The 27,804-nt window shown below is 43.5% G+C and overlaps 6 protein-coding genes and 1 long non-coding RNA gene across 8 annotated transcripts; 4 read left to right on the top strand and 3 right to left on the bottom strand.

Moving 5' to 3' along the window:
- Window positions 1-706: 706 nt before the first annotated feature.
- On the top strand, window positions 707-1,834 carry LOC136289568 (histone H1.03). The gene has a single exon (XM_066183503.1). It carries the CDS (start codon window positions 713-715, stop codon window positions 1,391-1,393), a length of 681 nt encoding a protein of 226 aa, XP_066039600.1. The 5' UTR covers window positions 707-712; the 3' UTR covers window positions 1,394-1,834.
- Window positions 1,835-3,373: 1,539 nt separating this feature from the next.
- LOC136289572 (uncharacterized) lies at window positions 3,374-7,302 on the bottom strand. The gene is made up of 3 exons (XR_010720815.1): window positions 7,110-7,302; window positions 5,342-5,523; window positions 3,374-5,253 (listed from the first exon to the last, which is right to left on the bottom strand). It is a non-coding gene; the product is annotated as an uncharacterized lncRNA (long non-coding RNA).
- Window positions 7,303-8,721: 1,419 nt separating this feature from the next.
- On the top strand, window positions 8,722-9,593 carry LOC136289571 (histone H4). Its single transcript, XM_066183505.1, has one exon. The coding sequence runs from the start codon at window positions 8,766-8,768 to the stop codon at window positions 9,075-9,077; it is 312 nt and encodes a 103-aa protein (XP_066039602.1). The 5' UTR covers window positions 8,722-8,765; the 3' UTR covers window positions 9,078-9,593.
- A 1,085-nt stretch (window positions 9,594-10,678) lies between these two features.
- LOC136289569 (histone H3) lies at window positions 10,679-12,185 on the top strand. Its single transcript, XM_066183504.1, has one exon. The coding sequence runs from the start codon at window positions 10,693-10,695 to the stop codon at window positions 11,101-11,103; it is 411 nt and encodes a 136-aa protein (XP_066039601.1). The 5' UTR covers window positions 10,679-10,692; the 3' UTR covers window positions 11,104-12,185.
- A 1,660-nt stretch (window positions 12,186-13,845) lies between these two features.
- On the bottom strand, window positions 13,846-15,453 carry LOC136289564 (histone H3). The gene is made up of 2 exons (XM_066183500.1): window positions 14,830-15,453; window positions 13,846-14,256 (listed from the first exon to the last, which is right to left on the bottom strand). Exon 1 carries the CDS (start codon window positions 15,417-15,419, stop codon window positions 15,009-15,011), a length of 411 nt encoding a protein of 136 aa, XP_066039597.1. The 5' UTR covers window positions 15,420-15,453; the 3' UTR covers window positions 13,846-14,256; window positions 14,830-15,008.
- Window positions 15,454-16,759: 1,306 nt separating this feature from the next.
- On the bottom strand, window positions 16,760-26,288 carry LOC136289563 (histone H4-like). Of its 2 annotated transcripts, none has more exons than XM_066183498.1 (5): window positions 25,917-26,288; window positions 25,369-25,450; window positions 23,307-23,377; window positions 21,718-21,810; window positions 16,760-17,265 (listed from the first exon to the last, which is right to left on the bottom strand). In XM_066183498.1, the coding sequence occupies exon 5, from the start codon at window positions 17,221-17,223 to the stop codon at window positions 16,765-16,767; it is 459 nt and encodes a 152-aa protein (XP_066039595.1). In that variant the 5' UTR covers window positions 17,224-17,265; window positions 21,718-21,810; window positions 23,307-23,377; window positions 25,369-25,450; window positions 25,917-26,288; the 3' UTR covers window positions 16,760-16,764. The 2 variants fall into 2 exon arrangements, with proteins under 2 accessions (XP_066039595.1, XP_066039596.1); XM_066183499.1 differs by having other exon boundaries at window positions 26,046-26,288.
- Window positions 26,289-26,299: 11 nt separating this feature from the next.
- LOC136289562 (histone H1.10) lies at window positions 26,300-27,195 on the top strand. Its single transcript, XM_066183496.1, has one exon. The coding sequence runs from the start codon at window positions 26,300-26,302 to the stop codon at window positions 26,963-26,965; it is 666 nt and encodes a 221-aa protein (XP_066039593.1). The 3' UTR covers window positions 26,966-27,195.
- The last annotated feature ends 609 nt before the right edge of the window (window positions 27,196-27,804 follow it).

Here is a 27,804-nt window from a genome sequence, read left to right as displayed (position 1 = left end):
CAATCTTCAGAGGGGGCACGTCGGTGCTTTATTCCGCTGAAATGCCAAAGCATAAGGAAAGTAACATAGATTTCCACACACACGCTGCTAAAGCACAAACATGTCCCCAAAAGGCAGCAGCTCAGACACCGTGATTGCTGAACAAACACTGACTGGGGTGATTTCGGAGGGAAGCGACTCAGCCGAGGGAATCAGCTCTGCAACTGCGCCTGGGACCATGGGGCGAAACTGTGTTACTTCCTCGGATTTAATATCCAATTACTACGAGACCAACCTTTTAAACCGCTCAGACTTTTACCTGCTCTGTAGAGAACCTTCTAAAGAACAAGATTTCGTGTCAATTGTGCCCATTTGGCTCAGGGCAAAATTTTTATTTAAAATATAAACCGAAGGTTTCTCACTGCCGAGGTCTCTGCGGCTGCCCGCCGCTGAGTTTCAGTGGTGGCGTTTCCCTCATTTATGCTCCTTGTGACGGGAAACTCTATTAACTTGTAGGACAGACTCCCCCCTTCCCTCCCGGAAAGAAGTGGGGTGCATCGGCGGCGAATTTCGTAAAGAAAAACTCCTTTTTGGACCTTGAAAAAACACACCGGGCGCGGCGGCGGGCGGCGGAGCGGAGCGCCGGGCACCAATCAGCGCGCGCCGCGCTGCTATAAAAGGGGGCGGCGGCGGCCGTGTCTCCATTGTTCGCCTGGATCGTGCAGGAGCCGCGATGGCCGAGACCGCTCCCGTCGCCGCGCCCGATGTCGCCGCCGCCGCCCCGGCCCCGGCCAAAGCTCCGGCCGCTAAGAAGCCGAAGAAGGCGGCGAGCGGCGCCAAAGCCCGCAAGCCCGCGGGGCCCAGCGTCACCGAGCTGATCACCAAGGCCGTGTCCGCCTCCAAGGAGCGCAAGGGGCTCTCCCTCGCCGCGCTCAAGAAGGCGCTGGCCGCCGGCGGCTACGATGTGGAGAAGAGTAACAGCCGCATCAAGCTGGGCATCAAGAGCCTCGTCAGCAAGGGCGTCCTGGTGCAGACCAAGGGCACCGGCGCCTCCGGTTCTTTCCGCCTCAGCAAGAAACCCGGAGAAGTGAAGGAAAAAGCTCCTAAGAAAAAAACTGGTGCAGCGAAGCCTAAGAAGCCGGCAGCTAAGAAGCCCGCCAGCGCCGCCAAGAAGCCGAAGAAACCGGTGACAGCCAAGAAGAGCCCTAAGAAAGCCAAGAAGCCGGCGGCCGCCGCGGCCAAGAAAGCGGCCAAGAGCCCCAAGAAGGCGACAAAGGCTGCCAAGCCCAAAAAGGCGGTGGCAGCAGCGAAGAGCCCGGCTAAGGCGAAAGCGGTGAAGCCCAAAGCAGCCAAGCCCAAGGCGGCCAAGCCGAAAGCAGCCAAGGCAAAGAAGGCAGCTCCCAAGAAGAAGTAAATGGTGCAGAAGAAACACATCTGCCTTGCAGATAAACCCAACGGCTCTTTTAAGAGCCACCCACGTTTTCATAAAAAGAGCCGGAACTCACTCGATACTGTTAATCTCTCTACGTGTAGCGCGTGAGCAATTTTACTTTTTTTTTTTTTTTTTTTGGCCGTCTCTTTTAGGTGAACCTGGTAACATTTTTGCGCTGTTCTTCGCCGGCGCAGAGCAGCACCGCGGCGCATCTCATTAAGAAAAAAAAACCTCCCCGTCCGTCGGTCCAAATACATTCCCGTTAGCCGCAGGGAAATCGGTGCGAGCCGGAACGCCTCAGGCTCGTGAGGCACCGTTCAGGGCGCTTCGACTTTTGGGAGGGGGGATGGGGATGCTCCCCGTCGTTTATCTCCTATCAGCCGGGAGGCGGAGAGCTGCGCAGCGAAACGCCTTGTACCGCCCCCAGAGCCCGGCATATTTCGAAAAGCCCGCGCTCCACGAAGATTGGCTGTCGCTCTTGGGTTTTTCTAGTGCCCAGCAATTTTCGAGTTAAAAAAGCGCTCCACCTTTTTCTTTTCATTCACTTGGGAGAAGCGGCTTACGAACTCCCTGGTAGGTTCGTATGGCCACTCCCACCTCCGTCATCCCCTCGGGCTTTTTCACTTCCAATCCAGGTTTGTGCCCGCTTTGAAAACCGTAGGGCCAGCGGCGTCTGAGAAGTTCGAGGTTTCGAGCTGCCTTGGTGCTGCCCCCAGACCTCCGGTGCTCAAACTGTCGCTCATTGGAGATGCCGTGCTCAGTTCTTTGCCAAGTGTTCTTTTTTGCACACTTTGAACCGTTAAAACTTGGTGTTTTCTGCAGACAAAAAAATCTCAAACTATGGTCACTGGCGATTGTCCCGTCTCGGTTTAAAGGATGCAGTGCTCACTTCTTTTTACTGTGGTTGCTCTCTGTGGAAGTGGCTTATAGTGAGTATGACGCGATCATACCCCATGGGTAGAGATTCACTTTGTTAATGAGCACAGAGCACGAGCAAAGTTGATCGTTCATTTAAGAGATAACTTAAATATTTTAAGAAACTGTTCCACAAAAGAAGAAAGTGTATATGTGTGCAGGAACACTGAATGCACTGTCTATATCAGCTCCAGTGGTTATACTGTCCATTACAGGAACAAAATTACCATCAAACGAAACATTCCTGTTATATTTGTCAAGCTGAGTTGAGCAGCATAGCATAGAAACCTAATGGAAAAGGAGAGTGCAATGGCAAAGAGCAGGAGTGGCCTGGGAAAACTCATACTGTGGTGATAAGTGTAATGTCATCTTTATGCCAATTGCACCACAGGCATATCAGCCAGTAACCCTTATTCATCGTTTCTCATCCACCTTTCCCCTCAGCTTGTGCACTGCTAGCCCTGTGGATGGCGTCTCATCTCAGCTGTGGGAGAACTGCACACAACTCCAGACAGATTCTCCCTCAGAAATAGCTTTTGTTCAATTACCAAGTCACTGACACGGTGTCTGATCACTGTGTGTCCCTCAGGACCCCACATCACCTTCAACAGGCTTCTCTAGATAATATGCAGATTCCTATTCCAAACATAAGAAAAGTTTTCCTAAGAAAAACTCAAGTGATACTATTTTGCTATTATGGCTCAATTTTCTAGCTAACCTACTAGACTGAGGTTCAATTGTGTGATTTATGATTGCAGTGAAGAGGGGACACATCTCACTCTTCATATTTTTTGACATATGGTCATTAATGTCTTTTGTCAAACTTGTTAAAATGCTTCATGATACTGGCAAAAGAAAGAAAATGTGTGAACCCTGCTCAGTATTTTCTAAGGTGTGCTACATGCTGGTTTTTAGCGTCTGGTCGTACTTGGAAAAAAAAAAAAAAAAAAAAAAAAGAGGATATTCTTTATGGTTAAATACTAAGCTGCCCCAAAATTAGAAAGAAGGTTAAAATAAAATCAAAAAAATCCCACAAGGATACAGTATTGCAATTTATTACAAGGAAGACCTGTTTTCAATTGTTTTCTCTTTGATAGGGACAGCTGTTCATTTCACAGATTTATTTACATTATAAACGTTAATATCAAAAGCCTATGATGTTCCAATAATGGCAAATCAATGACTGAGTTACATAAAGGTGAACATTTGGCAGAACTGACACAGGAACCTGTGAAGAATTCTGTTTAAGTTACTCCCCCCAGAATAACAAATCACTTTCTACTGATGAACATTTTTTATGATGGGGTTACAGGATTTTTCTTCAGCATTAGTCACCACAAAGCCCAAATTGCCTGTCAGGTTACCACAAAACCCGGTAAATGTCAAACATATGTTTCTTCATGTCTTCATTCTCTGATAGTGGATTATGTTATTCTCATACTTCTTGTGAATCTCTGTATCTTTTATGGTAGTTGTCAGGTGAAAGAATTTATTCTGCATTGCTCATCATGTCTTTGAAAAACAATTTTAAAAGTCTCCCTTAGGGGGTCAATTCCTAAAAACATCAAAGGTGAAGTTTTATTGCAAGTAAAATTATTCTACTAATTTAAGTAGAAATCTTCTGTGTTTGATAGAGAAAATTAGAAGCTAGACTTCCATAAAAAGAAAACTATGTTAGCTTAGGCCCAAAGATGTTTAAGATTTGTGCTGGAAACAGTGTCGATAAGATAGAGGTGTTTTGGTTATAGCTGAGCAGCGCTCACACAGATGCAAGGCCATTTCTGCTTTTCACACCATCTCACCCATGAGGAGTCTGGGAGTGCACAGGGAGCTGGGAGGGGACACAGCCAGGACAGATGATTCCAATTGACCAAAGGAATGTTCCAGATGGTACAGTTTCATGCACAGCATATAAAGTAGAGGGGAAGAAGAAGGGAGGGGAGTGTTCTGGTGATGGCTTTTGTCTTCCCAAGTCACCATTACCCATGAGGGCCCTGCTCTCCTGGAGGTGGCTGAACACCTGCCCACCCATCCGTGGGAAACGATGAATTAATTCTTTGTTTTCCTTTGTTTGCATGAATGGCTTTTGCCACCAATTAAACTGTCTTTATCTTAAACCACAAAGTTTTTTTCACTTTTCTGATTTTCTCCCCCATCTCTGGGAATGAGTGTGGGAGAAACTGCATGGTGCTCAGTTGCTGGCTGGGGTTAAACCATGACAGCTGAATAAAGCAGAGCAAAGGTCCTTCCTATTATCCTGGGCCAAATAAATTGTAAAATTAAAGTTATGGATATTTCAAGATTAAGTTTACAGGTTTTCGAAAGAAAGGTGCTCAGTGGTGTAATGCCTACAATGCACGGGCAGGAAACTCGGGATGACCAGTGTGGAGTCTGGACGAGTGCAACATAAATATCATTAATACCAGACCTATTCTCTCCTGCTTGCATGTCAGTACAGATTTGAACCAGCTTGAATTTGGGTACAGAACCACTTTTCAACTAGACACCTTTGACATAGTAAGATTACACAACAGAGTTTTCCTTCCACAAGTTTCTTTTTTTTTCTATCTAGGTCACAATGGACCCAGTGTACTGGACAGTGGAGGGTTATCAAATACTTTTTTCTGTGGGAATTTGAGATCTCTCCTCTACAAGACAGATTGTCAAAGCATAACGAAGTCATCAGTGTAACTCCTCCCAGGATCCCCATTCACTCTCCATACTCAATTTTGGACAATTATTTCTAGATTTGGAGTTGTGCTGCATTCTGACTTGGATTTTGTGCATGGTGTTTTGTTGATCTCTTTGCATTTCCATTCCCATATGAGTTTTGTTCATCAGTCCTGCATGAACTGCTGAGACATCAGTGAAACCTCATTGACTGCAGGATTCTTCTTTCAATGATTTCAGGATTGGGCTGGCAGCAGCTGTGGAAAAATTGAAATGTAAAAAGTAATAATAGCATTATGGCTTACATCAAACATTGAAACCTGATCTGGTAAAAGAAGTCCCTACCTACATCACAGAGGTGTGAGATGACAACCAAGAGCCAAGGGCTGTAGCTCACTGTCTATGGCCTGCACTGCACGTCCCATGTTATCTGTGCACATAGATAGATCTGATGCATTGTTGATGTCAAGAGAAAACAGCTGGGTTGAACGGGGAGCTCCTATGGAGATAGGATGGTCATGCTTCGGCTCGGAAGAACAGCACAAATGGAACAAAGTCATGATCTGAACTTTGAAGGACACATGGCCAAAAATAAAACTTTTGCCTGATAAAGTCAATTATGTATTATATTGCACACTAACGGGTATGCTAATAACTTTTATGAAGTATGTGTTACCACATATATGACTATATTACTCAATTCTCTGCCTAGATCATGGCACACATGAAAGGGGAGACTGAGATAAGATTATGTTTTATATCAGGAGAGTAGAAATTAAATCTGTTTAGGAAGAAGACAAAAATACCATAGAGACAGTCAACAGCCTACTCTCCTCTTCCTCTTCCCAGCTGAGCAGGCCTTCTTGGTAAGCTTCTTCATATGATAATGATAATGATATCTGGGTTAATACTACATTATTGTTCTTTTTGGAGCTCTATCGTAGCGCATTTAGCACTGACAGTTCTGACTTTGTAGTTCTGTTGTTTCAATAAACTACACTATTCTCCAGTCTGTGATTACAGAAATTCTTATTGATTGCAACCAGACCTATAGAGATGAATTTTTAAACTGGACTATTTGTGAATCTGTGTTCATGCTTCTTAGTTGACACTACCAGGGTTACAGTGCTGAATTTGTGGGAATCAGAATTTTAGGCCAGCTGCAGCCAACCCCTCTGATCTCAGGACCAGCTGGAATACAAGGTTTTTCATTTTCTGCCAAGTTTCTATCTAGTCACTATTAATGTGACACAGAGGTTAGTCTATGATCTTTGAATGTCTCTTCCAATGGAAATGATTCAATGGATCTTAAGTTACTGTTTAATTTTATGGAATAGTCTTCACAGAACAGATGATATTTAATGTATAATTTAGAATCAGCTGTGAGCAAAGAAGAGCAGGAAGTCAGCTCAAAACTTTCTCCCCTTTATTAGTTGTGTAGTTCTGTCATGAGTAAAAAGGTAAGGCTATGAACAAGCATGTATCTACTATTAAAAAAAAATCGTTTACCAAATGGTTTCTGACATTTTGCAAAGTAAACAGACAGCAAGAGACAGAGGAAACTGTTATACATAGTCACAGATCCTTGGGCAGAAGGAGCTCATTATGGAGCAGGATTCATATTATGATGCTTTACCTTCACTTTATTCCATTGAGAAAAACAAACAAACAAAACCCAACAAAACCTAGATAAACAAACACACACAAAAAAAACAAACAAACAAACCACAAAAACAAACAAACAAAACACACACACAAAAAAACCCCAAAAAAACAGAAAGAAAGGAAAGCTAGCCTTTACAGAGTTGAACAACTCATCACAAGCTTCTTAGGTATGTGATTTGCCCAGCATTGTGTGATAGTCTCATGGCAGGCATCTGCAAGTGGCAACAACTCCTAGGGAAGACCTGTGATAGAGTCAGAGTCCCTGAAGTCTGAGCACACTGAAGACCCGGATTTTCATAGCAGAGTAAATTCAGGGAGTTCTGCAGCAGGTAGTGCTAAACTGCCCGGTTGGTAACACCCTGGGGACTTGCCTGTGAACTCAGAGAGTGAGAAACCTGCTGCAAACATGACACATTGACATTGTGTTTGTTAACAGTGCAGAGCATACCTACTTTACTCCAAACATCTCCTGGATGTGAGAGAGGAACTGACCACAGAGCGCCCATTTTCTCCTGCCAGCCCGGTCTCCCACAGCAATCCAGTCACGGGCCCTGAAATTCCCTTCCTGAAAGGAGCAAACTGGCCTCAGGAAAGATAACACCATAACCTGAGCCATGGCATCCCCACTGCGCTCCAGAAGTATCTCCATAGCCCAGATGAGAATATTATTAAATTCCTTGTGGAACAGAGCCTGTGGTAGACATTTGAAATTTTAGGATGTCTCTTTTGGAGTTTTTGTGTTTGTCTTGCCACATTTGGGTTTCCTTCGGGACCATGTTGAAAAGATGGTGCACGAACATGTGACAGATCCCATTATTTTCGTTTGTCAGTGAGGTAGGGGCCACAAAACAGTGATATCTCTGCTAACAGGTGCAACACCTTTATCTGTGGTCTGTGGGAAGATAGATTGATTATTGTTCAATCTTTTGTTGTATCCTCACAAAAGCACACACTACATAAATATGCCCAGCCAGTAAGAAAAAGAACCATTATCAAGAAATCAAAAAATGTCCATGAGAGGGCAGCAAACACTCAATACAGGAAATTTTTTTATCCTTCCAGATAATTATCAGGTCGAAAACGATCTACTGAATATTTTTTGCTAAAAAGTGCTTGATATCAGCAGCAAAACCTCATAACATTTTCCTCCACTAAAGAAAGTAAACACAGAATTAATAAATACCCGACAACCGCAAAACCACCCTTCTTCTAAAGTATTTAATTTTTCAGTTGCTCGAAAAGTAGCCATGCTCTTGTCTGTGCCACCAGCGCACTGTAAAATACTGTAAAGATATTCACCCAAAAATATTTTTACATTTAAAAATGAAAGATATAAAATCTCGGTTAACATACCTGTACTTGCTAAATTCACCTTGAGATAACTTTGAGAGATGGTGGGAATTGAAAATGTGAAAACAGACAAACAAACAAACACCCAAAAACCAAACCCAACGAGGACGGGGGGGGGGGGGAGGGGGGGGGGGGGGCGGCGTGTAGAATTTCTCAGAAACACAATTGGACAGATTTTGCAGCAAGATTATCCACTTAAAAAAAAAAAAAAAAAAAAAAAAAAAAAAAAAAAAAAGTGCAGTAACTCTATAAACAGAGAAGCCACACAGGAGAAGAATGCATACAAGCAGGTGAAACTTAAATACATGGCATACAACTTTGAAAAAAAACAAATCAAACCGTAATTTAAGTGAATCAATAGGTGGAGTAAGTTTCTATGAATGAGCTTTTTCTTCTAAACGATCACGATATATCAAAGCTTTAAAAAATACATAAATCATCATAAGAAACAGACACACTGTCCTTGCTACCTGAAACATAAGAAACGCGATGAAAAGCGACAGAAACACGGAACCCATCGTGCCTCGGGGACGGGAAATTCAGACAAATCCTGGAATTTTCCGCTCCCGGGCCGAGAGATCGAGTGAGGAGGGAGAGGGCGGGAGGCAGACACAAGCCCCGCCCCCTTCTCTTTGCAGTCCTCAACCAGGTCGGATCGCACTGTATAAAGGCTGTGGCGTGAGCAGAGGTGCTTTATTACAGCCGTGGGAGTGCGTGGCGTGTTTCGGAAGTCGCAGGTCGTAGTAGTTGTATCATGTCAGGCCGGGGCAAGGGCGGCAAGGGACTTGGCAAGGGCGGCGCCAAGCGCCACCGCAAGGTGCTGCGCGACAACATCCAGGGCATCACCAAGCCGGCCATCCGCCGTCTGGCTCGCCGCGGCGGCGTCAAGCGCATCTCGGGGCTCATCTACGAGGAGACGCGCGGCGTGCTCAAGGTGTTCCTGGAGAACGTGATCCGCGACGCCGTCACCTACACGGAGCACGCCAAGAGGAAGACGGTCACGGCCATGGACGTGGTCTACGCTCTTAAACGCCAGGGTCGCACTCTCTACGGCTTTGGCGGCTAAATCTTTGCGCTCCTATCGGACTGTCGCGACAAAAACCCAAAGGCTCTTTTCAGAGCCGCACACTATCTGAAAAAGAGCTGTGTCATAATGTTACAAAGATGTGTATTGAGACAACAGGGATAAATGATTTCAGAACTTAACTAAGATTCAAAGCAATGCTACTAGGAATTTGCTAGTGCTTTCAAATCTGTAGTTTCTTTAACAAGGAATTTGTCATTGCTGTACGAGGTGGTTTGTGTTCCAAATGTTCTGACAAAAATCAGTTTTAATGCTCGGTAATAAAACGTCGCTGATATAGACAATGTAAAATGTTATTCCAAGTCTTGATTTTTAGTTTTTCCTTTTACTGAGTATAAAGAAACTTGAACGATGTTTTCGACTAGGGAAAAATCGGCAAGTTGCTGTGTGATGAATATTTTTCTAGTTTTATCAATTTCTCCCCATTATTTCCTTGTCTTAAGCTTATTTACTTTAAAAATAAACTAATACGGTTTTCTAGTGATCATTGGGGGGCTGGTGGGGAAGGGGAAGGGGAAGGAGGGGGGGGAAAGGGTAGGGCTAGGAGGGGACTGGACAATAAAATCAAAATAAGATCCTAAAAGTACTTTTTTTAAAAAATGTTTTCAAGGAAGCATTGTGTTAACATTTTTCTCATTCTCGCATATAAAGAGTGCTCCAGCCTGGGGCTCATTTCAAGAATATTTTCGTTGTACTTCATGACCAAAAGGAAAAAACCGACTTCAACTCTACGTAAAACGTTGAAAAACATTTGGCGCTTGTAAACAATGATATAAAAAAAATATTTGTGTTCATGTCTGCTTTTCTCACACCTTCATGAATAGGTAAAAATTAAATAGGAGACCACTACTATATTCCTTTACAATTAATTTCACACACACACACAAAAAAAGGTAATGGCCTAAGTAGCATTATCCCGATGTTGCCTGATGATATGTAAAGCTTCTCATTGAGAATTTCCTAGTGAAATTACAATATGAAAAATGTGAAAAGAATAGCTTAAAAATTATCTCGATCGCTAAAGCTTCTTATGTACTTGTCACAGATACGAATTTGTGTTATTGGATTTTTGAAGTGTTACTGTTTCAGGGTACCTGCTCATCAGTCCTTTGTGTGTTTGGGAATAACGTGCCTATTTAAGTAAGGAGCTCTGAACTGCACTGAAAGAACCTTTCCCTTCTTTTGAAATGAACCCATCATTTAAAAAATGCAAACGAAAACGAAACAAAGGCAAAAAGAAAGAAAAAATAAGGTGCAAGTAACTACCAAATTTCAGCCTCTACGCTGTTTACAATCTGTTAGGAGACTGGCGGAGATGCAGAGACAGGGAAGCAGCAGGGACACGAGCGCTGTGTCTGAAACACCGGGCCCGCCCAAGGCCTGGCCCGCCACGGGCCGCGCTGCGATCGGTGCGGGTCCGAGAGACTCGGCCCAGACCTTCAGCTACACCGGGCCCGGAGGGGATCCCACGGCAGCCAATCAGATCGGGTTTCTTGAGGACCAATCAGAAGCGCAGCAGCTCTATAAATAACGGCGTTGGGGACGTTCCTGGCTATTAGTCGTAGTGCCTTTTGGGAGGTGGTGTCGGTGAGTCCCCATGGCGCGTACGAAGCAGACGGCGCGTAAGTCGACGGGCGGGAAGGCGCCCCGCAAGCAGCTGGCCACCAAGGCTGCCCGCAAGAGCGCGCCGGCCACGGGCGGCGTCAAGAAGCCGCACCGCTACCGGCCCGGCACGGTGGCGCTGCGCGAGATCCGGCGCTACCAGAAGTCCACGGAGCTGCTGATCCGCAAGCTGCCCTTCCAGCGCCTGGTGCGCGAGATCGCGCAGGACTTCAAGACCGACCTGCGCTTCCAGAGCTCGGCCGTCATGGCGCTGCAGGAGGCCAGCGAGGCCTACCTGGTGGGGCTCTTCGAGGACACCAACCTGTGTGCCATCCACGCCAAGCGTGTCACCATCATGCCCAAGGACATTCAGCTGGCCCGGCGCATCCGCGGCGAGCGCGCCTGAGTCTTCTGCCGCAGCCCACGTAAACCCAAAGGCTCTTTTAAGAGCCACTACATGCACATTTAAAAGATCTGTGTTGCTGTTTAAAAATGCCCTTATAATCCACACGGATCCGCTGCCAAAAGTGTTTAATGGACAGTCGATGGGGGAAGGAGACAAATTGGATGGGAGAAGTGTGAGATAAGGATGGTGATAATCCATTTAACTGTTAATCAAAGGAGGGTGAATAGGGAGCCTTAGGCTGGTTGGAGGGGTTAACATCCCTGTGGCTGACAGGTAATACAGCTTTGAGGAGAAAAGTGGGGGTGGAGCGGCTGACAGGGGCATTCCTGTATCTGGAGTGGACCCATGCTCAGGAAATCTGTACCTTAAACCCTGCCTGGCTGGCTCAAGGCAAGGGCAGAAACTTTGTGTGTGACAGTCAAAGCTAGCTAACACATTGCCAAATGGGGATCTGCCGCCTTACTGCAACAATTTTTAACATGAAGAGCAAGAAAAAATCCATCTCAAAACATCAGTTTTGATTATCTCAGGTTTGATATGTATTTTTATATGTGGTCTCAAAACAATGCCCCACCATGCTGATGGCACAGGGTGCATGAGGCTTCCTGCAGCAGAGAAAAGTAACCGAAAAGACCCAAGAAACTGATTCGATACATTTTATAAAAGTCATGGAGCGAAAATTTATGTATTCTTGCCCTAATGAGAGTAAAAGTATTTGTCTTCGAACTTGCATTTCTCCAGTAGTGATCACCATATCTGATCTATGCAGAGTTGTCATTTCTGCAGCCAGTTTTTTAGGATTCTTCATGAGTTTCTGGAAGGAGAGATAAACACCTGCAGTTTTCAGCCCTCTAAGTAACCCACCTTTGTTTGAATTCTTACTTTGTTACAAGGTCAGTCTAACAAGAGTCTGAGAAACAAAATATGAAGTTAATTAAACCTCAGATTCATTAGTAGCTGATGTTTCTCCAGTTATTTTTGGAACCATCTTCCTTTCTTCTCTCCATCTGCAAAAATTCACGACTGGTTTTTGGGATGCAACAGTCCTGAGGACTGGAGAGTGCTTGAAAGCAGCTGTTAGAAGCCAGAGTGGCCACCTGCTGTCAGCAGAGGCGTCGGGGCACTATATGCCTGCGTAGAGATGCTGTGCTACAGAGCCTATCAGAGACAGCGTTTTGATGATTGGGAAAAGAAAATAAAAAGACTTGCTGAGTGTTCCAATCAGACAGGATAAAGATTTCTTTGGAGCGGTTTGCCTTTTATCTTTTTTTTTTATTATTTTCTCCCTTCTTTTTTCCTCCTCCTACATAAAGCCCCCTGAATGAATTTATTGATCATCATGACCTGATTTGGGAAAAAGGTTGGAATGGATGGAGAATTGAATATTGTAGCATGACAAGGATTTCCAATTGTGTTGATTAAGCAGCATGATAAGAAAGTTATAACAAACAGCTTCAGGAGAGAAGGAAATATTTCAGTGGGCCATGAAAGTTCCATGTTATCTTAAAAGTCAGAGATAAGAATAAACAGATGGATAACCTCAGTCTTTCTTTCTTTCTTCCTACTGTTTCAGTTGTACTAGAGTTTAGTTAACACTGACTAAGAAAGAAAGAAAGAAAGGGAAGAAAGAAAGAAAGAGAGAGAGAGAGAGAAACTGGGTATTATTTCTAAAAGAAGTAGCATCATGTCAAGGCTGGAAAATCATACCTGGTCCCTTTTAGCAATATTACTGGATATCACTGAAAAATTACCTTAGAGCATGGAGAAGACACTAACAACTTACCAGTCAATAATGAATAAATCCCTCATTCACTTTTGAGAGCAGATTCCAAATACTCCTATGAGGGAAGGATCTTTATAGAGCCTGGGTGTGCACAATAAGCAGACACCAGTCACTGTTGCCTTTTTATTTACAATTGTAACACTTCTAAGGTTTTGGCTCTTTTAAGTTTTGCTAACCTCAAATTTGGGCCTAGTTACGATGTTTAAGTCAGTAATGAATTGCAAGTGTGTAGCAATAAGTAGTATCAGGATGGAGGCTGCTGAAGTCTTGAAGAGTAGGCAGACATTTTCTTAATTTTAATATTATGATAATACAGTTACTTTTAAATTACACTTAGGCACAGTCTCTTTACTCTTCCAGCTGGAGCACTTCCACTGTATAAATTCTCACCCCTTACTCTGCAAGTGGTGATGTACATATGAAAGAATAAGATATAATAGAACCATTTCAACTAAATGAAACTTAGAGTGATAATCTAGTGCCAGCTGTGAAACAGTTTCTATTGTTTAATACACCATATAATATCGGAACTACAGAAAAACATGCCAGGTGGTGCTGAGGCAGAGGGGAGTGAGAAAGTGATGGATGGATCTGAAATGAATTAAAATTTGTGAATGGAAAAAGAGCATATGAAGGTGGGTAGACAGGTATATAACATTTACAAATACGTGTTTATATGTACTTTCTTACCTACATCACTATGTTCTGAATATTTCTTGTATATACTGTGTTTAGTTTATGTGTATTGTTTCAGAAAAATATCATATGAAACCTCTTACAGGCTTCCCCACACACTATACTCAAATACTTGAATTTTAATTTCAGAACAATTTGGCTGGTAACCTCTACAGAAGGGGTTTGGGCAGGTTGGACTCCATTGTCAAGGACAGAGGAAAAGATGTAAGCAAAGAAGCAAAATCAATAGAAATCTCATCGCTTTACTTGTGAATTTGTAGAAATCTTGACCTCTCTAAAATACTAAAACAGTGACAATCTGCAAGACCTGGCACAACCAAAAATTGAACTAAAGGCCAACTGTAATTTTCTGACTACAAAGTTTTATTGAGTGAACAAAATTCTGCCATGTGTTGGCCTTTCTTCCCCCCATGCACCGTCCTGTAGTGGCTCAGTTTTCTTGTCATAAAGTACAAAAGACTTGTCCTTAACTCTCAAAACAGTATAAGCCTATTTCCTACAGATCGCCCATTGGCTTAATCTGCCAAGCTTTGACAGCTGCTTTCTTTTCCTTAGCTGATGTGGTCCCAAACAGAAGCCATAAAACAACCACGGGATTCTCTTCGCCTTTCCATGTTGTCCTTGGTCATCTTCTCCAGCCTGTCCTCAGACATAAAACAACCGCCCCACCACCACTGAAAAAAAAAAAAAAAAAAAAAAAAAAAAAAAAGGAGCCACCGAAACAATTAGACTTAATTATCATTTTATCATTGAAAATATCAATTTTTATCCCTATCAATTTTATAATCGTAGCACTTCTGTTTTAGTCGCATGATAGAGGCAGGGCTCTGAGATATCCAGTTGCAATTTGAAAAGTATATCACAGTAAAAACAACTATAGGGTACAAGAGTTAATAAAAAGGTGTTTGAAATCTGATGTTTTTCTTCCAACACTACCTCAGGTTATGCCTTCCACAATGCTTTAAAGTAAAACCTGGACTATTCCAGATAGATTATTTTACAGAATGTATCAGGTTGGGGATGGGGGAAGAGGGGCAGGGTAAACTAAATGTGGGCTCTCTGTCCTAGTATATTTTTCCTTTGCTGTACCTGGACACTCATTTGGTAGTTTACTTACAGTTTACTCAGTTTACTGCATTTACTTATTCCACACAGCTGAATAGGCAGTAGCAAGCACCTCACTAAAACATCACACAACACTGCCTGATCAAGAAAACAGCTTAAGATAAATGCTTAAAATTACTTACATGCTTACATTGCAATTCAAGAACCTTAAAGAACTTCACAATCGCTATTTTGTAAGAAAGTATAAGAAAGGAGGTGTCTCAACTCTCTTGTGCAATGTAGTGGCTCTTAAAAGAGCCTTTAGGGTGTTGCAAAAACTTTTCAGGCTCACATCACATAGAGTGGACCTGCGGCAGAAGACTCAGGCGCGCTCGCCGCGGATGCGCCGGGCCAGCTGAATGTCCTTGGGCATGATGGTGACACGCTTGGCGTGGATGGCACACAGGTTGGTGTCCTCGAAGAGCCCCACCAGGTAGGCCTCGCTGGCCTCCTGCAGCGCCATGACGGCCGAGCTCTGGAAGCGCAGGTCGGTCTTGAAGTCCTGCGCGATCTCGCGCACCAGGCGCTGGAAGGGCAGCTTGCGGATCAGCAGCTCCGTGGACTTCTGGTAGCGCCGGATCTCGCGCAGCGCCACCGTGCCGGGCCGGTAGCGGTGCGGCTTCTTGACGCCGCCCGTGGCCGGCGCGCTCTTGCGGGCAGCCTTGGTGGCCAGCTGCTTGCGGGGCGCCTTCCCGCCCGTCGACTTACGCGCCGTCTGCTTCGTACGTGCCATCGCTCAAGGGGCACAAAACAATTTCCCGCAGTCGAAATGCAGAAAATAGCCAACTCGTGTTGCCGCGGCCGCTTTTATAGACTGTTGCCACTCCCCGATTGGTCACCAGGAACGCGCCGCTCCTATTGGGAACTTTCAAATTTGAAAAGCCCGCCTAGAAAGCCCGCGCCTCCACCAACGCCTGCAGCTTTCACCCCGGCCGAGCTCGCCCCTGCTGCTTTTGTTCTAAGGGTAGTCTCTTCCTTATCACAATTTTTACTGTCTCCCTCGAAAAGGAGACCTTCACGGAAACACGTTCAAAAGGGAAATGAGAAATTGCAAACTATGCTGAGCTTGATCTATAGAAAATCCACGGAAATTGTTTTCTCTACTTCCCTTTTTGTTTTTCCTCAAAAAGAATCATAACAGTACTATGGGACTTGGATTTTCGTTACTATGGGGTGCGTGGGGTTGTGTACTGTAAAGGAGTTTTGGTGGGAGAGATTGGCTTCTACATAGTGTACCCACCTGGTAGGGTAAATGCTTTAGGGTTCAAAATTCATTGCAAATGAAAGTTTTCTAATCCAAGAGTGATTTCAAACGACTGAATCTTGCAGCATGCAAAGTATCCTTAAGTTGGTTGTGAAGTACAGCAAGGCGTAGATTGGATTTTCCATTTTCCTCACTGTAGATATGTGCAGTATTTCCCTATCCAGGTGAGCTATCGCTGCAGCCCGATCACAGACGGGCTTTCAGATGAAAGGCAGCTACTTACACCAGGGACGGAGAACACCTCTGGCGCCCCAAATTAAAAGAAAGTGCGTTCCTAACCTTAAACACAGCGGAAGGACAAATCATGGAGTATTTCCTACACGACACATTTAGAGGAGAAAGGGGATCATTTAATAACATTGAGAAGATTCTTAGGGAGCTGATACCTCTCTCGCTGAATTGCCATAGACGTTACCTTATTTTTAATGTAAATAACTATCTACTTCCAAATCCCGCCCCCCAACAGAGGAGATACTTAAACGCCTTTAAGACGTCAGCAAGAAACAGGAGACATTTAAGTCGCTTTACTTCTAGCTCGGAGCAAGTACATAGCTCCTAAACGTAAAACGTTTAAAAAACAGCTGCACTTTATGTTGCGTAATTTGAATTTAGAGGATCTTCAAAGTACTAATAGCGAGCTTACCTAATGGCTAAAACGCATTTTTTCAGACCTACGAACAAGTATATTTAAAAAAAAGTTTTTAAAATTTAACGTTTCAGACTAAAGCAATACAGCTCTTTTTCAAGTTGAAGTGTGCGGCTCTGAAAAGAGCCTTTGTGTTGTAAAAGCGTTAAGTTATAATAGGAACCGAATTTAACCGCCAAAGCCGTAGAGAGTGCGACCCTGGCGCTTGAGAGCGTAGACCACGTCCATGGCCGTGACCGTCTTCCTCTTGGCGTGCTCCGTGTAGGTGACGGCGTCGCGGATCACGTTCTCCAGGAACACCTTGAGCACGCCGCGCGTCTCCTCGTAGATGAGCCCCGAGATGCGCTTGACGCCGCCGCGCCGAGCCAGACGGCGGATGGCCGGCTTGGTAATGCCCTGGATGTTGTCGCGCAGCACCTTGCGGTGGCGCTTGGCACCGCCCTTGCCGAGTCCCTTACCGCCTTTGCCCCTACCAGACATGACGAACTTGCTGCAGACACTGCCGCTGTGGGAGGGTTTCGCTCGAGCCGCGGCCTTTATCCGGTGCAGTCCGACCTGGTTGAGGACTGCAAATAGGAGTGGGGGGGGGCGGTGCTCCCGCCCATTTTCCCCGAGTGCGTCACCCATGATGAACCAGTTCGCTGTTACCTATTGGGGTGCTGTAAAGTCCTGCAAATAAACCAGAGAGTAAACCTCCCCCACGAAGAAAATTCCAACGATGTACATGTTCGTACAGCTGGAAAGCATTCCACCCTCTCCTTTGAGTTGTATAAACCATTTACGTATGTGCGGGTATTATATTTTGTTGCACTGGCAGGGGTTGGTGTGAATTACTTCAAATTCTCAGTATTTTCGTGCTGTTGTTCATTAATACTTTGTGTTAATTTGTATTCAAAGCGCTATAAACGACACTTCAGAATTTTAAATGATCTGATATCTCTTAGCACCCTTAAATAATTTTTCACATTATTTTATTTTATTGTTTTCTTTATTTTTGTTTCCATATCCCATTTCTCAAATATGCCAATTTTACATCAGCAACTTTTTGTCTGTAAACATATATTAACCAGAAGGTGTAAGAGTATCTGTTTGTTGTTATTAAAATTATTTTAGTTTGTGACTGCTGCTAATTTTGCTCATTTTGAATTACTGCAGTAGGGTAATTTTTTGGGTTTTAATTTTTTTACAAAATTACCTTTACTATAACTTATGACTAAAATTTGTGATCCTTGATTAGTAAAAAAAATTACTCTGCTTTTCCCTATAGAATTTTTAAATGTGTGTGTTTGTGTGTATGTGTATCCATATCAGTACTGATACCTAAATGATGTTATTTTTCTCTTTTCCTTTTATGTATGAAATGCAAACATAATTTCTGTGTAATCTTTTAAAGTGTAAAAAATTTTAAAAACAATTAATTATTTGCTACTAATAGTTCAGGGTTTGAATTTAGGCCGACATTAGTTAAAAAAAAAAAAAAAAAAAAAAAAAGCAAGCCAGACAATATCTTTAAAGAACAGATATTACTAAAATGCTGGAAATATAATTGTACGTTTAAACTATAAGTTTTGAATCTAGTCTAAGTATTGGGTAAGTTTTCATATTCCTTTTTTTTCCACCCATTGGGAGCTGGTGCTTCCTTCCCTCTTCAAAATATACTTTGTGACTCTCAAATGAAGAATGGTAAAGTGATAATGACCTCTGTGAATGAGACAGGTAAAGATCCCTGCTTTGCACTGTGTTCATGCTCTTGTGACCTGCCATGCTGAAAACATAGATCTCATCTGGAGGACAGAAATAAATTCTTCCCTTGTAGTTAAAACCTGAGCACTTTTGATGGACCAGCATATTCCCAGAAGAAAGGAGAGCTCAGAAGAGAAGGGCAAATCCACGGTGAGCTGGAGAAAGCTGTCCTTACTAAACAGAGCAGCCCACATCATTTTGGTAAGAAATTTTTTAAGCACGGATAGCTCAGATCTTGAGACTGAGGCACAAAAGTCAATATTTGCATGTGAGGATTTTCCATTTGGAAGGAATCTTCTGGCAGTAGCTTAGGTGGAGAAATGCTTTATGCTGTCCAAGCAAAACTAAAAAATACCACACACTTCGTTTCATGACCGGTACACTGATAGCTAACTTAGTATTTTCCCCACCTTTTCCTGTTAATTCAGAGTCAGAATTGGAGATACCCATTCTCATCTTTTTATTCACCCACTCCAGTTGGTCAGAGATAAAAGAGTTTGGGCTGTAGCCCATGTTGGGCTGTTTCCAACTTCCTTCTTGCTGCCAAGTTCAGAAACTATGCGGAGACTGACAAGAAAGCATCTCTATCTTGTTCCAGCATCTTAGGCTGACGTTTGAGGATGCAGTTTGCTATTCACAGAGAGGCTTACAGGTCTGATGATCCACAGAGAGGCAAAATCTTCCAAAAATTCTCTTGTGGGCATGTTATCTGAGACACTGCTGTAAAGAAGGCTTGTGTGGGCCTCACCCCCATCACTCCATCCACAAGCAAAAGACTTGCTGGCTCACTGAACAGCTGGTATAGCTGAATAGGTCTAGAAAAAAAGGCTGGAGGAACTTTTAGATGAGGTTTGGGGTGTTGGGAAGTTAACAAAATACCCAGTTCTTCACATGAAGATTTTACAGGATATGGGAGTGAAGGGACAGGGTCAATAACCTGTAAAGAGGGGCAAGGGCAACAAAGTTGAGCAAATTCTGGCTGTGGCCATAGCGCTCCTGGGCTTCTCTGAGGAAGACACCAGAGTGCACTAACAGGTGCTCCAGGGTGGCCTGTGGAGCTCTGAGCTCCATAGCACACCATGCAAATCTGATCCTGCATTCTGGTAGACACAGTAAACAGCAAACCTGCTACTTAGCAACCCCAGATGACACAGAAGCTCAGGAGCTTTGCTTCTCTCAAATCCTTTCCCTTCTTTCTAAACTGGCATTTGAAGCAGCACAGGTCTCATGCTACACTGTCCCTTGATTAAGCGAGAAAGATGAATCGAGAAAGAATTGTAAGCACCACATCTTTTGCACAGCTGAGACTGAGTAGCTAATCTTGTTGCCTGGGTTCATGCAGAGCTGGTCTGGGCAGTAAGTTTTTCAGCTGAGCACTACCAAACCTTATAGAGCTGTAAGTACTTAAAAGCAGCCGAAGTACTGCCTTGTCCAAGTGGTCTCTCTGGGGCATATTTTCTCAAGCAAAAATCTACTGTGAGCATCTCTGTAGGAATTTACTGAATATTATCTTGGGTTATGCACATCTGGAGGAAAGCAACTCTTAAAAATCGTAATGTGCCTTGTATTAGTGACTCCAGACGCTGCTGCTATGCCCTGTTTTTGTTACAGCCATACTTGGTTGGAAAACCAAAAAATTCCAGTTGAAAACCCCAGCCACTTACAGGGATTTATCCATGGTCATTCTCTGGACCTTGTTTTTAAGGATACAGCAGTGAAGAAAGTCACTGCAATGCCCATGTCCAGTCCAGATCAGACCAGTCATTACCTGGACTATGCTGAGGTGGCAGCACGCAAGTGTCTTCATGTGCAGAACTTGGCACTTCTCTTCAACAAACTGCACAAAGTTTCTAGTGCCACATACCTCAAGTTTATTAATGTCCCTTTTGTCTAAAGTATTACTTGCATACTTTGACCCTGTCTAGCCTTCTTCTTGGTGCTATCCTTCTTCTTGGAAGATAGCATTCTAGCTTCTTCTTGGTAGCTAGAATGTACACTAGCTGAGTGTACATTCTGTCTCATTACCCAGGTTGTTCCAGGAAACACTAAATAATATCAGCCCTGGAGCATTGTTTTGACTACCAGATGTGTGCAGACACTAAGTTATTAACTACAGCCTTTTGGCCCTGTGCTACAGAAAATTTTCAAATATCAAAGAGCCTGCTTATCCTGCCTGTAGTCCCTCTGATCCCAAACAAGAACACTTGGGAGATGGTTCCAAAAATATCATGAAATGTCAAGTATATTGCATACAGCATTCCTCCTTTGTCCACACAGATTTCCCTCCACTCAGAATGAAGGGCTGGAATTACCTTTGATATCTTAGGAAATGGCATCTAATAACACATATATCCTGGGTCTCACTGAAGGGATAGGACTGAGTTTTTCTATACTGATGGTGCAGTTTCAATTTGCATTTCTGACTGAATCAGCATTTACAACCTCCATCACAAAAAGCAAAAAAAAAAAATTCGACTGTTGTGAGCCTGGGAGGGCAGATGGCAAATCACATAGCTTCCAATACCACATTCTAGGTCTTTTCAGACACTTTGTAAAAGTTACAGGTAGGGTTACATTTACATATTTTTGCATGTAGATCCCTATATTTCTTCCTCTTTCAGCACTTACCTTCTTCTCTGGAATAAAGTAACACAGCATACTGCTCATAACTGAGATTCCTAAACATACTAACACTTCTACTACTAACAATAATTCTCAGTCCCATGGATGGATGAAGTAAAATTTGGCTAAATAGGATCTCTGATTCAAAGGCTGTAAGAAGCTAGGAGAAATATTTTGGTGCTTTAGGCTATCATTAAATGGGGGAAAAGAGAAGATTTGGGGGGTCACTCATAAAAATGCACAGCCCTTTTTCACTGATTGGCAAACATTCAGCAGTTATGGCAGAATAATCACTTCTTTGATCAGTCAGACAGCTTTTGATCACTCCAGGCTGTAGGAATTTAAGTTTTGCTGAGACTCTAACTAGCCTTAACAAATCCTTCAGTCATATACAGCATGAGCACCCAGCCGATTCAGGGTTGCTCAAACTGATCTTGACAAGCCTTGAAACTAAGGACCGTGTGAGAGGTTAAAGTGGATTTTGAAGCTGTCTCTTTTGAACTACCAAAATTTAAATAGTCACAGGAGTGTCATTTAGGGTTAATGTATATACAGGCTTCACAAATTAACCTGGAGAGGGACTATGTGCAAGATGGTACTTAGGGAGAAAATTGTTTCCCGCCACTCAGCACTGGTGAGAGGAACTGGAGTGCTGTGTCAGTTCTGGCCTTCCCATTGCAACAAAAATATGAACAGCACTGGAGTGGGACCAGTGAAGGGCCACAAAGATGCTGAAGGAATTGGAGCATCTCTCACCTGAGGAGTGTCTTATTGTGTTCAGATATCCTGTGGAGGACGCAGATCTGAGTCTTCTTAGTACTGCCCAGGAAAAGAGGCAATGGGCACAAACTGAAACACAGGAAATTCAATTTAAACGTAAGAAATAATTTTTTGGAACATGCTCCCCATAGAGGGTTTAGTGTCTTTCTGCTCTAGGTGATCCTTCTTTGAGGATGGCCGGGACCTACTGCATTAGGTGTTAGATTAAAAGATGAGATATGTTTTTAGGAGAATTGATTGTCCTAACACTGAAATAATTGTCCATATATTTTTGTTAGCTAAGTTGAACTATAACTATAAGGATATAGGCTCCTTTACTATGGAAAACTCTTTGACACCTTGTTTCTTCCCTACATATGAACTTTGCAGTTGCTGAATCAGTATTGTCAATATAGATTCAGCATAACAGAGACCAGACTAACGTCTTTTGATCTTGTTAAAGTGTTTCTATTATTACTATTGAGAGTGACTACTTGAGCAACTTCAAAATTATTATTTATGAAGAAGACAGCTTGCTTCAGTTAAAAGTCGTCAATTTCTCTGCATCTTCCCCATCCTAACTATAGTAATTGTAATTAAGTGAGTGTAGGCTTTCAGCTAAATTTGTCTAATCAGCTTATCTGGATTGCTCTTCTTCTGCAGTCCGAATGTCTTCTTTGCCTTTATTTGTCTAATGTCTAATCTGTTCTTCCTCCTTGAAAAGCTCCTCTCTTGACAAGAAGTTAAGTATTTTCCCTACTACACAGTTTTAGGAATTCATACATTATATATGCACCGTTTTTGTTTTGAAGATCCCCGCATTAGAAAATAATCTGTCATTTTGTAGGTTCCTCTGTAATCTGCACTAGAAGCTACATAGCTGAGCAAGAAAGCCAGGGCATGTGTGTGATGGTGCAAGGGAACAAGACCATGTTTTGGGTGCACATTTAAAAAGGGCATAAAAATTGGTTTGAATTCCTCAGTGAGAGAAACAGAGACAACAATTATACAGGATGCTTGGACAGGAAATCAGAGGGAATGCTGAAAAATGTGTGCTGTATAATTAAGGATTAAATGAGTCACATTTAAATATCATCTCTTTAAATGGAAACTGCAAGCAATTTTTATTACCAGCTCACTCTCAAACTTTTTTTTTTATTTTCAAGTTATTTTGTTCAACACAAGGAAAATTTTTCTGCCTGGTTGAAAATTGTTCCCTAATCTACCACTGATTTGATAAATTATGTGCTCAGATGCTTGCTTTGCTTTGTCTTTTTTCTCTTAACAGTAAAACACCCAGGGCAATGTCAATGCTATTTGTAATGGTCACTCTCTAAAATACGAGAATTTTCATGGTGGTTCAGTGTTGCATTTAACAACTATTTCTAGCAGCGCGAACTTGAAAATTGCTCAAAGCTCCTGACAAGTTTGTTTTACCCAATTAAGTAGAAAATAGCATTGCTGGGCCCAGAGTGTGCAAACAGCCCCTAAAAAGCCTCCACTTTTCACACCACCTCATATTGCTTAATCGCCTCACTCTATTAACACCTACCCCCCCCCCAAAGAAAAAAAAAAAAAAAACAAACCTCCTTCCCCAGAAATGGATGGTGACACCAGGAACATTTTGTCTTCTCAGAAGTAGGCCAGGGATAATTCTCTGTGCAGATAAGAGCCAGTGTGATGGTTAAGGAAAAGATACAATAAAGGATGCTGACACACAATGCCGGAGGCCAGCTGCCAAGACTTCCAGTGTCTCAAGGTACTAGGAAAAAGTAAAGGACTTCAGAAGTGCAACTCAAAATAGGGAGCGGGGAAGACGAGGATTTACAGGGATGCACCCAGAATTGAAAGTGAGAGAAGTCCTACATTCTACCCTTGAAATACTTCAGATGACAACCTTCACAATCTTCTTCATATGCTTTCCTTACAAAAACAAAACAAGCAAACAAAGAAACCCCAAAACCATCCAGAAGCATTTCTGTGCCTTTAAAACGTACCGCAGAGTAGGGATTTCAATTCCTTATCTGTTGCAGGTGGAATTCTAATGACTGCACTACTTAGGGAGCAAGATCTAAGATCTCCCATGGCTTCGTATCTTGTGTCTTTATCTCTAACCTCCGGTCTGTTAATGGGGGAAGGGAAGGATACCTCTCCTACTCTGATGGACTGAGAACAGGTTTACTAAAAGCAGGCCTGAAGGCAAACTTGCCCAAATGTGTGAATGTGAGAGAGATGCGAAGAGGATGCCCCCCCGGGGCTACAGCTGCATTCTTGTAGGAGCTGCTACTGTCCACTCCCAGTTTGTCCCAGTTTCTTGACCAGTTTTAATAGTGATAAACCAGTCACAGAGCTCTAACACCACACCATAAAAGCCTGCAGATATTAAAACACACTAACCGTCGTGCACTCTTTATTTTCTGTAGAATGTACATCACATTAAACAGACCCAGATAGATGACAACCCTTCCCGGCTCTCTTCTCTATCACTTGCAGTCAGATTCTGCTTAATCTTTGTTCATCTAGACTGGAAAATATGCATAACGCCCTCATCGTACCACAACGAGCTACTCTTTTACCTCTCAAATATATTCATACTGTTCATAAGACTTGCCACACAGAACTTTCAAAAGCTGTGGCTAGTGTGGACTTGGTCTAGTTGTTTATGTGGGATCAATATCATGTTCATGAGAACCACAGCAGATTTCACAGCCCACTTCAATATGCCTTTCAGTCTGTTTTTTACTGTGGAGTACTGACAAGCCTATTTTTTTCAATCTCCTGTTTCCATTCCTCTCTTTCAAGTATTTATTACTTTATCACCTGCAACAAAATAAAAATAGAAATAAAAGAGAGTACGGAAGAGTCACAGTTTATTGTTTTCACTTGTAATTTTTACGTATCTAATGTATCATTGTCATTTTATTCTGTCTCATTTAAATTAAAACTGCTGGCTATCAAGTATGACTTTATTATGTCTTCAACATTCAGTGTATCAAAATGCATGTCAGGGCCCTTTGTAACATACCTTATGTCATCTTGAATCTCAAATTTATCCAGGCTAGAAAAGATATCCCTTTGTTGAAATAGGCCACTGACATTTTGCATGACAAATTTTTACAAAGTAAAATGTGGTAAAATATTAAGTTTGATCTTGACTTGTTCTTTAAAACCAAGGGGAAAAAAATCTGGCTGCTTTTTAATTAGAAACCAATGGAGGCTTTTTTCTTCTGATTAAAAACCAAAATAGCCCAAACAATTCACTGCAGTCCTTAAAAATTGAATTAATTTCTATTGTCACTTTATGAGAGTCAATAATTAAGTGGGATTATGATAATTAAAACTGATTCTGATTTATGAGGACTGTCTGAAAAGTATTCAATATTCTTAGGCTTCGGATGGAAACCTCAATAGCGAGTTTTTTTTCCTTTTCCTTTAGGAGAATAATTGGAGGAATATGAAACCTATGAAAAGAAACCCAAAACAAACAACCAAAACACAAACAACAGTCAGTGTCCAAGTATTTGTAAGTTATATTGAAACTGAAGCATTCTATTAATGAAGGCAAGATTTCCACAGTATTTAATTTACTGGATGATAACTGATGCTTCAGCTGGCTCTATAATTGTTTAAATATCATATGATACATACCAGTGTACCTATACCTCTTAGACATTTTTCATCTCCAAGTCTGCCTCTGATGGTTGTAAGTCATAAAGAATAGCATCCACTACTGAAACCGAGAAAGTGTTAAATTAGATGTTTATCTGGGGTTTCTAGGCATTAACAGCTTCATTTTACAGACAATTTGTAAAAATGTCTAAATCTTTCTATCCACTTATAGAACACCACACAAAATCCAAAACAAAACAACACAAAAAAAAACCCCAACAACAACAACAAAAGCATAACACTGGCAAGTTCCAAGCACTTTTCAATAGTATATATATTCCTCTGAAGGTCTCTTCCTTTCCCAAAACAAGAAAATATGTTGAAATACTGCATCCTTAATAGTTAAAGATATGGTTAAGAGAGCCGAATCTTTATCCATATTCAAAGCTCAGCCATGAAATTGTGTTACTTCCTTGTCTTTGAAATCAATTTACGACAAAAATACTCAAGCTGCTCACTCGGTTTCTGTCCTAATCTAAAGAAAAGCCCCCAAAGAGTAAGCCTGCATTACGGGGGAGACTTTTTACCTGCGTGTTTTATTTTAATTTAGAAGGAAAAACAAAAGTTTGCCGTTCCCGGGGTCTCTCTGGCTTCACAACGCGGGGTTAAAAACAGCTTTTCTCTACCATCTGTGATCCAAACAGCAAGAAACTTGCCCGAATGAAAGTCCACCGTCTTCTCTTCACTCTCCGAAGAAACTGGGGTGATTTCGTGGCACTCGTTTTACGAAAAATATGAATTTATAACTCCGAAGAAACACAGACTCGGAGGAGGAAAAGCTCTTCCTGGCTAACTGTTAGGCGGGCTCTGCAAAGCACCAATCACAGATCACCGCTTCGCTATAAATTCAGGCATCGGGGTTACTGTAGCCCAATTACTTTCTTTTGATTAGGAAGAAGTCTCTGCAGCGATGTCGGAGACCGCTCCCGCCGCCGCTCCCGCTGTCGCGGCCCCCGCCGCCAAAGCCGCCGCCAAGAAGCCGAAGAAGGCGGCGAGCGGCGCCAAAGCCCGCAAGCCCGCGGGGCCCAGCGTCACCGAGCTGATCACCAAGGCCGTGTCCGCCTCCAAGGAGCGCAAGGGGCTCTCCCTCGCCGCGCTCAAGAAGGCGCTGGCCGCCGGCGGCTACGATGTGGAGAAGAACAACAGCCGCATCAAGCTGGGGCTCAAGAGCCTCGTCAGCAAGGGCACCCTGGTGCAGACCAAGGGCACCGGCGCCTCCGGTTCTTTCCGCCTCAGCAAGAAACCCGGAGAAGTGAAGGAAAAAGCTCCTAAGAAGAGAACAGCTGCAGCCAAGCCCAAGAAGCCGGCGGCTAAGAAGCCCGCCAGCACCGCGAAGAAGCCGAAGAAGGCGGCGGCGGTGAAGAAGAGCCCTAAGAAAGCCAAGAAGCCGGCGGCCGCCGCGGCCAAGAAAGCGGCCAAGAGCCCCAAGAAGGCGACAAAGGCTGCCAAGCCCAAAAAGGCGGCGGCAGCAGCGAAGAGCCCGGCTAAGGCGAAAGCGGTGAAGCCCAAAGCAGCCAAGCCAAAGGTGGCCAAGCCGAAAGCAGCCAAGGCAAAGAAGGCAGCTCCCAAGAAATGAAGTGTTGAAGTGGAAATACTTTTAAACCCAACGGCTCTTTTAAGAGCCACCCACTATTGTCCCCAAAAGGGCTGATACACTCCGTCACTGAGCTCCGTGCCTGCAGCAGAGCCAACTATTCGGCGCTATCCGTGTGGGACGTTCGTCTGTGGAGTGGATGGGACGCTAAACTTCCGGCCGTGGTTTTACATTAAGACTTGGAAAAATAAAAGTTTACATTCCCTGCGAAACCGCTTTCTAAAGGCTGCTTTTTTTTTTTTTTTTTTTTTTTTTTTTTTTTAACCTCAAATGGGTGTATATGTTAAAGGGACTGCTTAAGGGCGGGTACCTTTCTGGGGCGTGGAGATGCCTTTCGTTGCTCTAAAATCAGCGCGATCCCTAACAGCAAGGATGCGACTGCCACACCTCTTAGTGACCGTAGCAGGGAGCTGTCAGCACGGATCCGCCGCTTCCTTGGCAATGACCTTTCCGCTTGCTAGCGCTGTCATGGGGCAGCTCTTAATTTCTGCGTGATTTGACCGACCTACTTTTTCGAGGAGCCGATTGCTGGGGCCGGGAGGCGGGTAGAAGTCTCCAGCGTTCCTCTTCCGCACCCTGCCGGGCTGGCGGCGGCGCGGCGGGAGCTCGGCCGGGCAGTTGTTCCGAAGGCCGCGGGGGCGGAGCGGCGCGGAGCTCCGCGCACCACCGGGAGCTGCCCGGCGCCGCCGGGACCTGGCTGATGGGAGAAGCCGCAGCCGCTCATTGGGCCGCTGGGAAATTTGGAAAAGCCCGCGCTGCAGGGGAAGGGGTGGGGAAGGAGGGGGGAAGGGGAGGGGAAAAGGGGGGGAGCGGAAGGGGTG

The sequence above is a fragment of the Chamaea fasciata genome, unplaced genomic scaffold (genome assembly GCF_029207755.1).
Source record: "Chamaea fasciata isolate MVZ Bird 193981 ecotype frontalis unplaced genomic scaffold, bChaFas1.0.hap1 SCAF_5, whole genome shotgun sequence".
Lineage (NCBI taxonomy): Eukaryota > Metazoa > Chordata > Aves > Passeriformes > Sylviidae > Chamaea > Chamaea fasciata.
This window is presented reverse-complemented; position numbering and strand designations above follow the sequence as displayed.